Source organism: Zosterops lateralis, assembly GCF_965231275.1.
Source record: "Zosterops lateralis genome assembly, chromosome: Z".
Taxonomy (NCBI): domain Eukaryota; kingdom Metazoa; phylum Chordata; class Aves; order Passeriformes; family Zosteropidae; genus Zosterops; species Zosterops lateralis.
This window is the reverse complement of record NC_139800.1, coordinates 36052731-36067054: the sequence shown is the minus strand read 5'-3', so window position 1 is coordinate 36067054 and position 14324 is coordinate 36052731. Positions and strand designations below refer to the sequence as shown.

Here is a 14324-nt window from a genome sequence, read left to right as displayed (position 1 = left end):
GGAATTTAAGGTGGTAGACTAGAAAAGCTTTGCACACATTGAATGAAGCAAACAATGGCATCTACACAAATACCAAACTGGACTGTAATACTGTGATCATAATGGAAAATGGTAGTATTTTGCATTTGCTGAGGCAAGAAAAGAAAGGAAAAATACAACACTGTGTCAACAGAAAGGGAGATATGAAAGACAGGAAATTGTTATCAGATTTCAGAATGAGAGTTTCTTAGCCGCAACTAATTTGAATCATTGTCTGACAAAATATTTAAATGTTTTGCATGAGAGTACAATACTTAAAACCTGAATAGACTGAATGGTGATGGAAAAAGGTGTTCAATTAAAACCCAGTCCTTTGTAATCCCCACACTTAGTTGTCACTAAGTATTTAATTTCTGCAGAGTATCACTGATAACTCCATCACCATAAATGTATAAAATTTCTGAAGTAAAACATTTAGAAATTAAAAGTTAAAAGTCTTTTGCTGTGGGTTTTTTACCTTAATACAATTTCATTACACACTGCACTCGCAAGCTGATTTTGTTGCAAAGGATTTTGTGCAGTCATTGTAAGTCTAAAGTACTGCTGTAAAAACGGGATATCTAGAAATATAAACAAGTTTGACTGCAATGCTTGCTTTCAAACACCTGTAAGAATTTGCTACGTAGGTGGCCTGTAAAGACTCTGGTCTTGTGAATTGTTTCCATATTTACAGCTTTACTGATTAAGGGTTTGTTTGGTTTTATTTTATTTTTTGTTTTACTCTAATGGGACCTGAAACAATCTGGATATTCATTTGAGAACAGACCCAACTCCTCTTAAGAGTCAGCAACCAATCTTTTCACCAGCACACACAAGAAGGATCAGGTCCAGAGAGTCAGAATGTGTATGCAATCCGATCTGCTGCAACCACTGCCTTTTCCTGTCAGCCATTTGTTAAATGCATTTGTTGAGTTTTGCAGTACCTGTGAGAGGGACCCATAGGAGAATCCAAAAGATCTACGTATGCCTGTAAAATAACTTGTATGCACAAGATCTCATAAGTTTGGAGCCGTAGATGCAAAATGCTTTCAGGTGGGAAATCCCAGTGTCTTCATATGTATGCCATCTAGCAAAAATGGCCCTAATCAGTTCTGTGGTATTGAGATGCTAATGGAATACAAATTATAATAAATAACATGAAAAAGCTTTCGAGTTCTATGACTGCTGTCAACAAGATAAAAAAATCCTATTTCCAAACCCAGAGAAGTTCCAAATCCCTAACTTCGAACAGAAGTGTATACAAACCAATTTTCAGGCAATCTTTCTTCTCCTATCCAATACTTTCTTTTCTTCTGCAGTTTACACTCTCCAGCAACGCTGGCAAATTGCTCAACCATTTGCTAAAATGAGTTGTCAGTATTAAACTCCACTACATAAGAAGTTCCCTCACTGGAAAACAGGTCAAATGTTTAATTCATTCTCCTCTAGAGAAGGTTAAAAAATACACATTATCAAATAAGAAACTCTAATTTACACTAGCATGTTCTAGCTGACTAATCTCTTGCTAATCTTGGCCTAAGTACTAGAGTTCAAGGCACAAGACTGATAGCAGCCCTCCAGTATCTAGAGGGGGACTATGAGAGAGCTGTAAAGGGCTTTTGACAAGAGCATGTAGTGATATGACAAAGGGAAATGGCCTTAAACTGAAAACATGGCAGGTTTAGTTTAGATATTATGATAAATTCTTTACTGTGAGGATGGTGAGGCACTGGAACAAGGAGGCTGAGGATGCCCCATCCCTGGCAATGTTCAAGGCCAGGCTAGATAGGCTTCGAGTAACCTAATCTAGTGAAAGATTGCTTGCCCATGGCAGGGTAGGGTGGAACCAGACATTTAATATTTAAGGTCCCCTCCAAATCAAACCATTTTATGATTCTATGTTTACGCCATCACAGAAAGCTCATTTACTCCTTTGTGGTTGAGATGCTAACACATTGGCTCTGGACAGAAGTCCAAGTAAACAGCCTCAGAGAAACATCAACATGGCTGTAACATTAACTGCATTTGTAGCTCCAGCTTCAATCAGCCCAGGTTAACCAAAAAATCCCAATTTTTTCCACACGCTCCTTTTCCTAATACACATTCATGAGGCAGCCAACCTCCCAGAATGTAAAGCCCAGTGAGACCAGACAGAAAGGAAGATACAATCCACAAGCCCATCCATACTCACAGACACTCTCCCTGTGCAGTATAGGACTGCTGGCATGTGTGAAAATAGCATGTGGAATGTCAAGTGAATAATGCACAACTGGCAGACAAGACCATAACCTACAAAGAGCCCGCGTAACAAACATGAGACCGAAGATTCAGGGCCAGGTGAAGAAAAAAAAATTTCTGTTGCACTCAAGCATGCAATTAAGGCAAGTCACAGAGAATACACACATTTTAAGATTGATGGGAGAAATAATACAGACCATTCTTACAACAAAACAAATTATCTACCTACCTGTTTATGCATCTCTATATTCAGCCCATAGGACATCTCGTAATACTAAGAAAAAGAAAATTACTCTATTAGACCTTGCAATTGTGAAAACTATTTTGAAATTTACTTTGACTGAAATATCATCTGTAAAAAGACGCACGGACCTACACATATTTATTTGCCTTGAATAGTTCCTGGAATTGCAAAGAGCGCATTTCAGAATAAACTATTTTTTTTGCTTTATCTACATTGTTTCATGTTACATTTACAAAGAACACATGTAAAACAAGACAAAAATAGACAACAAAAAAAATGAAAAACAATCACAAGCAGAGTTAAGGATTAGACGCAGAAAATGATCAAGATTCTATTCACTAACATGCATAAAACATGCCAAAAAACACCCAAAGTGCTTCAAGCATATAAACATATAACTCAGCAACATCTAACAGACGAATTATTCAATATTTTAAATAAAAAAAATAAAAGAACACAAAAAAATTCCTGTAATTAAATTGCAGGAATGAAAAAAACAGGTAAGACTACAGAAATTTAGGGCCAGAGCAGACACACAAATCTAAGTACGTCCTGCTGTGCCCAAGTACTGCAGGGAACTCTGCTCAGTATGTAATGTTAATGCCAAACAATCTCCAAGAAAGACTTAGGCATATCAGGCATTAAAATGACAACTGCGAGCCTTACAATTTGCTTGTGCACTTAAGGTTTTTTCAAGGTTATTTATTCTTTTTGTGTATACAAGAGTATTACTTGTCATGTGCATATGGAAAACAGCTAATCCTTCAGAGATGTACAAGAGAAGAGATAGCAAGAGCTCCTCTAGAGTTATCATGATCTATCACACAATTATCTATTTAGAGATGTCTTTCTATGCATATTATTTAACCAGGCAAACCACAACAACTGAGAAAATCCCTTTCACAGCTGAGATCTCTGACAATCTCAGTTTAATGAAATAATGATTCAGCTGCCGAAGAGCAATAGTTCCTCTAGGAAGTAGGCTTTGGATTTGCATGTGCTTATGTACAATTTTGTCTTACTCACATCATAGAAAAAATATACTATCCTGAACCCTTTTACAGAGATATGACCATTGGGACAAGTTAGCAGAAGTGAAGAAAGTGAAAACATCACCCCCAGGTACACTACGGAAGTTGCACGCAGCTTGAAAGGGCTGACAAGTGATTTGCTAGCATTTGGAAGAAACATCGTCAATTGCTTAAAAGGTTAAAAAGCCAGTTTCACACAGATACTGATGCTGCAAACAAGCTAAAAGACCCCAGAAACTACTGACTTATAATGGAAGCACTGATGCAACCTCAACAACAGCAGCACTACTACAACCTTCCTGTTTGCCTCCAGCAATCCGAATGTGTGTCACTCTCAGCATACCACACTAATAGACATTTTGAATTTGTTAAGCAGCTTGCTTACCATGACATAATGTCGCTGCATCTCTGTCTTCTCACTGGCCAGTTTTTCACATTCTAGCTTTAAACTGTTCAAGAGACAAAAAGAAAAAAGCATGGGTGCTTCATAACACCAAAGTGACATTCTCCTGAGCACCGGCTGTTCTCCTTTTCAAATATTTCTCCACCAACCAAATATAAATGAGTATTCCAGCCCCTGCGTGGGAGTTTAGGATGGAGGTTTACACTTTTCCATTTTCAAGGAATACTATGCAACATCCCCATCTCCTAAAAGAACTGCATACACACATGTGGTATGCACAGAAAATTATTTTTCTGACAAAAAATTAAATATCAACACTGGTTCACAGAAGAAGCACACAGGGGTACATATCTTTAACAGCCAAGCTCGAGGAACTACTAATAAAAACGTAATTTGGGTTTCAGAGGTTTTTATTTAGATGTTTTAGAAATACCTCTTTCTTCTACTCGACTCACAGAAGAAATGCACATTACCACTTCAAGAGGAAAAACTTGTCGATTAGAATTTTTGTTCTTTGCTACTACTGATGACGGAACTGCAAGTAAAATACTGCACGTAATTTAATGAACACCGTGGTAAATACTAACACCTCCAGTGTTTGTTTTCAGAAGCCCGCTAAACAATCCTGCCAGAAGTCACTTGTCACTTTGAGGACACAGGGCTGTTCCACCTAAGGATAATGAAATAGCTCGCCGCCTCACTTCCAGGTTATCAGCACTTGACATGTCAATGAAAGGCGCGAGGGGGCCGAGCCAAGACAAGATGCCTGTCCTGAGCGGCATTTCGAAGAAAAGCAGAGGATGAGCCCAACCAGACACATATTTTTCTATCAACACCCGCCCTCCCCCACTCCGCACCTGAAAGTAAACAAAAAGACCAAAAGAAACTAATATATATATATATATATATATATATATATATATATATTTTTTTTTTTTTTTTTTTTTTTTTTTTTTTTAATGGACAACCGAAAGCGAAAGGCGGGTAGGACAAGAGAACCCGGTGTCAGGCTGGGCTCGGGGCCCAGGGGAGCCCCCCGTGCGGGGCGGGGAGCGGAGCGGGCAGCGCGGGGAGCGCCCTGAGCAGGAGCGCCGTGCGGGGCGGGGCGGGGCGGCCCCTCACGAGCCCCGCCAGCTCCCGCGGCCCCGGGAAGGGACACAGCAAAGACCCCGCGGGGCTCGGGAAAAGTAGGCAGTTTTACCTGTGGTACTGAGCCTGCAAAAACTGAAACTCCTCCTTAATCCGATCGCAGGATTCTGAAATGGTGAATTTAAAGGGCTGAGCTGGCTGGTGAGGAGCCTGCAAGCAAGGAACAGCAGGTCTTTTAATCGCCCCCTCTCTCTCACCCGGCCACCACCTCCCGACCGCCGCCGCGGCCCTCGCACCCGGGCTCCGCCGAGGCGCGCTGCCCCGGGTCCCCCGCCTGCCCCGCCTGTCCGCGGGCGATGCCCCGGAGCGCCCCGCGATGCCGCCCCGACGTGTCCGCCGGCGGAGCGGGACCGCCGCTGGCACAGGCGCCGCCTGCCCGGACCCTCCGCCCCGGCCGCGGGACGCCGGGCTGGCGCCGGGCCGGCCGCGCACCGGGCCGGGGCAACTCAAAGAAGCCAACCCCGGCCGGGGGAGGCGGCGGCGGCGCGACGGACAACAATAAGAAAATGGCTACAACTCCGCGGTGCCCGCGCCGGAGCGCTGCCCGCGGGGCCGCCGCCACTCACCGGGTGCCGGGTCTGCGGGTACATCTTGCTCAGGTCGCGGATCATCCACGCCGCTTCGGGGGGCGCTGGCGGCCGGAGCGGCGGAGATCACGGCTGCGGGCGCGGCGGCGGAGACGGCGGGCAGGGGCGCCCCGGCCCCGCCGCCCCGGGGCTGGCGGGGCACCGCCGGCAGCGGCGAGGCGCGACGGCGGCGGCGTCCGCGACGCTCGGGGGCCGCTGCCACATCCCCCGGGGGCGGTCAGCGGGCGACGCCGGCCGGTTCTCCCGAGCGCCGCCGCCGCTCCAGGGGCTCGGGCGGGCCGGGAGCCCCGCGCGGCGGAGCGCGAGGTGCAGGAGGGCGGGGAAAGCCCCTCCGTCGGCGCCGGCGCGCGCTCCGCCGGAGATTCTCCCCGCCGGCAGCTTTCCTCCCCTCCTGAAAACTTTTACTGCTGCTCCCGGCGGCTCTCCCGGCGCCGGGGGGAGCGGGGCGCGGAGCCCCGGCAGGGACGGCGGCTGCGGCGGTCGGGTGGCTGCTCGGCGGCCGCGGCGGGGCTGCGAGCGGTGCGGTGCCCTTGTGTGCGGCGGTGCGGTCCGGTCCTCGCTGCTACCGCCGGCACCGCATCTCCCCCGCTAGCGCTGCTCCACCGCCTCTTTTGTTAATTAAAAAAAAAAAAAAAAAAATGAAAGAGCGAGAAAGATTAAAAAATACAGTACGGTCCGGGCAGCTTTATTTATGTCTCTTTTTTTTCCCCCCTCTCTTTTTCCCTCCGCGCCTTTCGAAACTCCGGGAAGTAGAGGTGGTGGCGGGCGGCGACGGGCGGAGCGCAGCCCCGTACTCGGCTCGTCAGCGCAGCGCGGTCCGGCCCAGCCGTGTCCTGCCCAGCCCGATCCAGCCCGGCCGCCGCTCCCACAGCACGCTCCGCCGAAGTGACTCCTTTGACCAAATTTAGCAGCGGCTCGTCATTAACATTCTGATACATATTCACAGCAGCCGGAAGGCCGCCGCCGCGGGGCACCTTGGGAGTCGCAGTCCTCCCGACGTCGAGACTTCCTGCATGCAGCTGCTCCGAGGACTACTTCTCCCATCAAGCACCGCGACGCCATCAGCCACTCCCCCGCGCCCCGCCCATGAAGGGCGGTGGCGGCGACCAATGGGCGGCGGGCTGCCGTTAATCGCCGCCTGGCAGTAATGCCCATCACTTCGCCGCTGACAAATGGGCGCGCGGGCCCGGGCGGAGGGGCGGCCCCGGGCTCTCCCCCACGCGGGGTCCTGACGCGCCGCGGGTTCGCAGCCAATCAGGAGGCTCCCCACCACCTCCCCGCCCCCGCTCGCCCGCCGCCTGAGGCGGGGCCCGCAGATCGCCGGCGTTCCGCGGCGCCGGCGTTCGAACAGGGGAAACATTTGTTCAGCCGTCAATCAAAGTAACGTGGGGCCGGTGTCGGCTGTCGCCGCCGCCGCTGCCGCCACCGCTCCCACCGCCTCCTCCTCCTCCTCCGCGCGGGGCGGTGGCGCGGCGGGAGCTGGGGCGGCAGGGGGCTCCGCCTCGCACCCCGCCCGCGGGCACCGCCGGAGACGGGCCCTAATGATGGGCAACGTCGCCTTAAAAAGGAGGGCGCGGCGCCGCCGCCCTCGTGGGCTGACGGCGGGGACGGGCGGGGGAATTGCCCCTGGGCTGCCCGCCTCGAGGGCGGGGCGCTCCCGCCCGCTCTCGACTCCCGTGGGCCGCGCCGTGCCCCAGCGCCCCAGGCGCAGCCCCGGCCGCCCGACGGCTGCCCCGGTTCCCCGTGCCGCCGGGTGCCCGGCTATACTCGCCGAATGCGACGTGACTTAAGTTTTGTTGCCTTTTTTTTGTTCTTCTTTTTTCCCGCTTTACTGAAGGAACTCCGCCTTTACACGAAGAAGCGGTGACAGGGTGTTCTCCACTCGTAAGAGAAACGCTTCAACGCCTGGTCGTTAAATGCTCTGTTGTAGTAATGCCGCGTTTGTGTTCGATGGGGCGTTTTGTCCCGGCCCTGTCCCGTCTGCGTACTGCGCGTTTTGGAACGTACGGTAAACACGCCTGGGAGCGACCTGTGGGAGAGAAGGGACAGGAACTACGGCTTCCTCTCTCAAGCAGCCGAAGCTGCAGCAGCCGCGGCAGCTGCGTTTTGCAGGCCGGGTAGCAGGCGTCAGAAACGGTCTTCCCAGGCCTGAGGGGTGTATGCTTTCTCCAGAGTTGTCACTGAAGAGCTGGAACGTGAGCACCTGATTCCACACACACTCCCCGAGGAAAAAAAAGAAAATTAAAAAAAAAAAAAACCAAACAAACAAACAAACAAAAAAAACTATTTTGCACGTAGTAGTGCTGTGTCTTAAAAAGACCCCAGAACGTTTTCTTTCTGCAGACCCCCACTCTAGACAGTGCTGTGGAGTGATTGCCTACTGATGCCTACATGAGGGATAGGCTCATAGATTGGGGTGGGATTTTTTTCTGTGTGTCTGCCATGCTTAGATTTGCCTTCAAGCAGTTTGTATTTGTAATGAGCTGCAGTTTAAACCTGCATGCAAAATAGATGTGGTTTAGTCATGTCATTTTTGATGCCTGTATACCAAATCTATAGTCTCAAAACATACACCCAGCAATTAATACCCTAACGATGGTAGCTAAATTATGTATGCTTACAGGTTTGGTTGTAAATTCTCTTTACTGCCTACAGATCTCTGGCTAAGGCCTGCAGCTACTGAGCACCTCGAGGCCTTGATAGGCCGTGCCACCGAAGTTTTACCATTGAGGTTTGGCCTTGCTTGAGTGACCTTCAAGGGCTGATCCAGTGGAACAGTTGTGGTGGCGATGACATCCATCTTCTGCTGCTGCCTAGGACTCAGCTGCAAGAGGCACACAGTAGAAAATTGTATCTTTTTCTGGAATTTGTAACCAAATCTGCTCCATTATGGTGAGTGCTATGATCACTAGCATCTGGAGCAATTTATCACAACAGATTTTTAATCCTTTTGAAGAAAAAATTTGCCTAAAATGACAAGTGCAAAATGGGCCAAAATATGTCCATCCCTCTCACTTTCTGTTTTTATATCACCAGAAATATCTACATGTTATGTATTGCAGTACTCAGCCTCCAGCCTACTTGCTTGTGTAGTTTCTGCTATAATTTTCCCATCTACTGAGGTCATAATCAGATTTCTCTAGGCATTTAGACCTCTAAATATTGTTTAAAAATTTCATGATAAAACACCTGCTTCATAATAAAAGTGCTGCTTCTCATGTGTCTAAATCTTCCAGCACCAAAAGTGCTTTCAAAAAATCAATCATGCGCAGAGGAGCACTTCCAACGCTTCTGAAATAGAGGACAACCACCATATGCCTGGACCAAGCCTTGACATTCAGAACTAAGCTGCCAAATCAAGAATTGCTTAAGTGGCTGTCACCAAGAGTGTGAAAGCCGTTCAGGAACAGTACAGAACAAGTCACTCTGCAGAGCTACAAGCATCTTTGGAAACCTGATGGGTGTTCACAGTGGATACCACTATCAAATCCATAAAGTGGGGAAGGATAAGTCCAGTTATAAGATAAATAGTATATCTGAAGAACCTGAATTCTGAAAGTAACAGCAGGATTCATTGTTCCCTGTTGCCCTGCAAGAGTTTGGCATTAGGTACAGAGCCCCAAACATAAAAGTGTTCAACACCTTAGAAGGCAAAAGCGTACAGTGACTTTTTTGGTCAAAGCAATCTCTGGTTTTCTTGCACCAATCAGATTACCAGCAATGTTCATCAAAGCTTCACCAGTGTTTGGTCTTGCTTGCCCATTGGTCTTAAGTGATTTTGTGTAGCTAAAAGTAAGGCAGAGCTTTGTTTGCAAAGCTTTAGCAGGATGTATATATCCATATATTTAACTCTTTATGTGACCATAATTAATCATTGCCTCTCTTTGTACAGTTTTGCAGCATTCTGTCAAGATCCATGAGACTCAGAAGTTTAAGAGAAAGTGTGCTATAACGTTCCACTTTTAAATTATGTGAATTAAGATCAGAATGTCATTGTCATTATGTTTTCCTATCTTTCGTCACTTCTGACACAGCTTTGATGGATCTTTAAATATGGGCTGTTTTGTATTTAAAGGTCCTTGTTTTTTCCTTCTTTTATGAAAAATCTTTTGTGCTAGGTTATATAACCTGTATTGTTACCTAGGAAGTGGAGAAGCTAGATTTTAAATGTTTTACACATATGCTAAAGATTTCTCATAAGTGAATTGACTGCAAGAAATATTTAGGCAGTTTTGTATGCACAGTAAGTGTGCTGAGTTTTGACTGGTGTAGAAAAACCCTTATAAAATATCTCAGAGGGGCCAGAGGTTGCAAAGTGTCACATCCATTCTTTTGTCAAGAAAGGGAACTGGTTATTTCAGTCCTAATAGTTCAGAACTAGCCTGCTTTTGTTTACATTCAAAATTTAGAGCCTGAAATGAACAGAGCACTGTGTGCTTAAATATGTACTTTACTCAATAAGCGAAGAAAACACTATTTTCCACCTAAGATTTTCTAACCCACTTTCAGACTCCTGTGATTCATGATTCTTTTTTTTTTTTTTTTTTTTTTTTTTTTTTTTTTTTTTTTTTTTTCAGTCACATCATAACCTTAGGACAGAACTTAACAGCACTAAAGGACCTTTAAGAGGGGTCCCCCTTTAAAAGAACCCTTTAAGAAAGGGTCCAATCCTGAGGCTGTTTTATATGTAACCCCACATATTCCGTGTCTGGAATGACTGCAGCTGAAGACCAAGACAGTTGTGCCTCACACTGCAACTTATTACAGTTTATTTTGGGACCAAGTTACAAGGTCACCATACTTTGTCAGCTGTATACTCACATACGCGCAGGCACAGAGACTCACAAAAACAAAGTGTTAAACTGATAATCAGTTCAGAATGCTCCGGAGTAAATCTTGTATCTCTACACATATTTAAGTTCACTGTGTAGCAAGTGCTGTTCTTAGCTTTCAGAAAGATAAACTCAGTGGGGTTGCTTGTTGAATTGAAACTAAGTTTTCTCTGCTTAAAAATTTTAATTATGGAATTAAATCAGGTTCTACTGGTAGAAGAATGTAACAGCATGACACACCGTTTATGATCTGGTGTTTCACAAGCGCTATGGAGTGACCCTGTCTCAGCAAGTTTTTAAAACACTCCCTAGCTACAATTAGTCATTAGTGACCTTAGGGATATGTTGTAAGCACATTAAGAAAATGTATGATACTATGTATAATACAATGATTTATATGCCAATTTATATGTAGCTCCCTTGCAAAACAGGAATTTTGCATGTTCCAAACTAGTTTTCATTGAAGTCTTTACTTTTTTCTTTTATATTGCCAAAGTCACACTTTATTTAGTTATTTTATAGGCATTGGTGGTTTGGATTTATGCTCTTACTTTAATTCTGTTTGATTCACTATATGAAGAATTCTTGCAATGACAGAGTTCTGCTCACAAGAACTGCACTTGGGATGTCACAGGAAAACTGTGTTAAAGTACACTGATATTCTTTTCGGCAAGAAGAATAATAATTTAGTTATCCTGTACTAGAAGCTAGATTTGCAAACTTACATGGTGCAAAATGGGTCAGGCAGATATTTGAAATTAAAGTAATTTTTCCTAGTCAATGCTTCTTTCTGCATTAAAATCTGTGAACTAGCAGTAGCGAATATTTTTATCCAAACCACAACAAATTCTTTAGGAGGAAAACTTTAACTCTCTTAGAGAAGTTTCATAAAGTCCTATGCCATTATCATATTTAAGCTTTTTTGATAATATTTGATATGTGAGTGCTACCTAGTCAAGCAACTGAAGTCCTGAGGCCCACCTGCAACATTTGCTAAATGCATATAGCTATAAGGCTGCTTATTCCACATTTTGTGGTAATACTCTTAGTTACAATAAATAGTTGCAAGCAATAAGGCTTGAACTGAAAAAAACTAAACCTGAACAAAGCATTTTCTTAGATTGCAACTACATCACAAGTTATATCCCTGATAAGATTACAGTGTTTCTTACTGCATTTATTCATAGGAAGCACCTTCGTTTCAGTAACATAAAATCCACCACTTGATTTGCAACATCATATACAAAATTTTCTTAGCTTCCAGAAAACTAATCAGATGGTTTCATAAGAAAATATATGGGCTGGTCTAAGTGCTAAAATCCAGAGTTATAACAAGGAAGAAGCCAACCACTCATACAACACAGCCTCCCTTGCATTGATCCCGAGTATAGGAACAAGGATTTTCTTATCAGGAGTGATAACTGTAGTAGAACACTACATGGTTTATCATGAATGGTTTATCATTCTACCTCATCTTTCAATCGCTAACCAGGCTTCAGTGTTTACTGCAATGTTAGGAGTTTGTTAACCATATTAGAAGATGAAGTGAATGGAAATGGACTTAGCATTCCGTCTTGCTACTCAAAATACAGTCTGTGACCTTGAAGGTAAAGAAAGTTCTCCTAGTCTTTGCAATACCGTTAACAAATGTCACTATTTAGTCTCTGGCAGATATTAATTACTAATAAATCCAGTTCTTTAACTCACGTTTTCCTAGGTGCAATAAATAATAGTCCACATTTTTCAAAACTTTAACTTCTCTAAAGTAAATACTAAGCTGAAAAGGGGATTTTTGTAATATAATTTTGATGAAAGAGAACCCACCAGTTTGGAACTTAACATTTTCAAATAATTCATATTTTGACATGCAAGAGAACTTTACAAACCAATTTAATTCTACAAGTTCAAAGTGCTTTAAGTAGGATGAGGAAAGTGTGCTTCATAGTGAAGGATAAGAGGCCAAAAGAAAGAAACATAATTTTAAATGGATATAATATGTCTAATGACATACTGTATTAAGCTAAAGCTTAATGTTTTTTATAGTGGCTCTATTAACATTAACTTTGGCAAAACTAAATAAACTGAGCAGCACAAAAATATTATCTAATTCAAAACCTCGAAAAAAAAATTATTTTCAGAGTGTAAATAGGATTTTGTACTCCTCTTTTTCTCATCCTATACTGCAAATTTCCTTGTTGCTCTGAAAAGGTGAAGACACCATTTCTTTTAATTTTTAATTATATATTGAAATTGAATTGCATGCTGTCATTGTTCTGCAGACTTTGCCAGCACAGGAATCAGGAGTTTAGATCTGTGTATTGTGAAGCAGCTTTATTTCCTTCAGACCTTCCTTAGGAGCATCATTCAGAAGTAAGATGTACACACCTTCTGTAGTAGCTATGGAATTACTATATGATAAAGATAAATGTGTTTAGCAGAGACTGAATTCAGCAAAGAGTGGCTGTAAATATATTTCTTCTTCTAACCCATGGAAAACTCTAATTCTCTGGTGGTGTGTTTTTATCTGATGAACAACCAGGATTATTTTCTAAACACACTTCTGCTTCTTAAGGAATGTAAAGAAGAATTCCTCTCCAGTTTTATTCAGAATAGAAATAGTGGAGATGATGTGCTTCAAGTAAGTTTATTAGTTGAAATGTGAGTTTCCTGTCTTACAGTGCACAAATTTTTAGTGTATTTGAGCATTGAAGCTTTTGAGCAATATGTGGATTTTGAGAACCACTGAATGCATTCTGCTTCTATTTCTGTGTTTAACGGATTAATCTAGAGTGACCCTGTATGTATGTATATATGTATTCATGACCTGGACATGGACATATTAATGGACTCATTTCTTCAAGGAAATGGTCAACATTAGGCTTTTGTGGCTGGTATGCATATTTTGCATAGATGCAGAAAAATATTGTCAAGACATGAGATTATGTCAAAGCCGCATATGAAGTTACCTTTCTGTTATTCCTGTTCATACAGGTTTGGAGAGTTGAGAGTTCATGCGCTCCTGTATTATAGCCTTGTTTTTCCTGACCTTGGCACATTTTTCTTTCCTGCCTCCAATAAAAGAGAAGCCCAGTGGGGACTCCAGATATCTTCTGTGGGACGGAGAGCAATTGTCACTCTCCTGGAGTAGAGAAGAGTAGGTTCTGTAAGTGGAAGACTCCATTCTGTCTTCTAGGTATGCTTTATAGTTGGAGTCACAGTCTGGTCTCCATGAAAACTGAACACAAATAGTGCTGTTCTCTTCACTGGGTACTGACAAATGGACATTCACAAACCATAACTAAAGAAAGTAATGAGGAAATGATTGTTATTTGAAGGGCTCCTTCTATTTGTATAACTGAGTATGCATGCAGTGATTGTCACTCCAGGTATCAGCCAGCCCTTTAACCCACACCTGTCTGAAAGGTAAACAGTGACATTTTGTTCCTGATAACATATCCTTTCAATACTTCAATCTCATGAACCTCTGTAAAGTTTACTTAAAGAAATAATGAATGGAGATTTACTCCCTACTTGCTTGTAGCTCAAGTGACTCCATCAGGTTATATAGCACTGCTTTGGATGAACACTGGTATAAAAGAGAGAAAGAATACAACCCACAGGGTCAAACTGATTTCAGCTAAATTTGAGAGGCAATAAATGTTGCTTATTTTCAGAATAACTTGCAAGATATATTGGGTTGAACTTGATGTGAGCTGGCTGAAAACAAAACAAGGAGTAATTTACTAAACAAACTCCTTTTTACTACTTTTTTCTCTTAAATTTTAAAACAGCACCTACATAACAGAGTCCCTTTCAGAGAAA

The 14324-nt window shown here is 43.8% G+C and overlaps 1 protein-coding gene across 3 annotated transcripts in view; it reads right to left on the bottom strand.

The window, feature by feature from the left end:
- LOC310922772 (transducin-like enhancer protein 4) overlaps window positions 1–5718 on the bottom strand; it is a 96729-nt gene extending 91011 nt beyond the window's left edge. For all 3 annotated transcript variants that reach the window (XM_083883575.1, XM_083883577.1, XM_083883576.1), the window contains exons 1-4: window positions 5650–5718; window positions 5136–5233; window positions 3917–3980; window positions 2486–2530 (exon numbers count right to left, since the gene is read on the bottom strand). In XM_083883575.1, coding sequence (XP_083739701.1) covers window positions 2486–2530; window positions 3917–3980; window positions 5136–5233; window positions 5650–5694 — 252 coding nt within the window. In that variant the 5' untranslated portion in view covers window positions 5695–5718. The remainder of the gene's footprint in view (window positions 1–2485; window positions 2531–3916; window positions 3981–5135; window positions 5234–5649) is intronic.
- Window positions 5719–14324: the final 8606 nt, after the last annotated feature.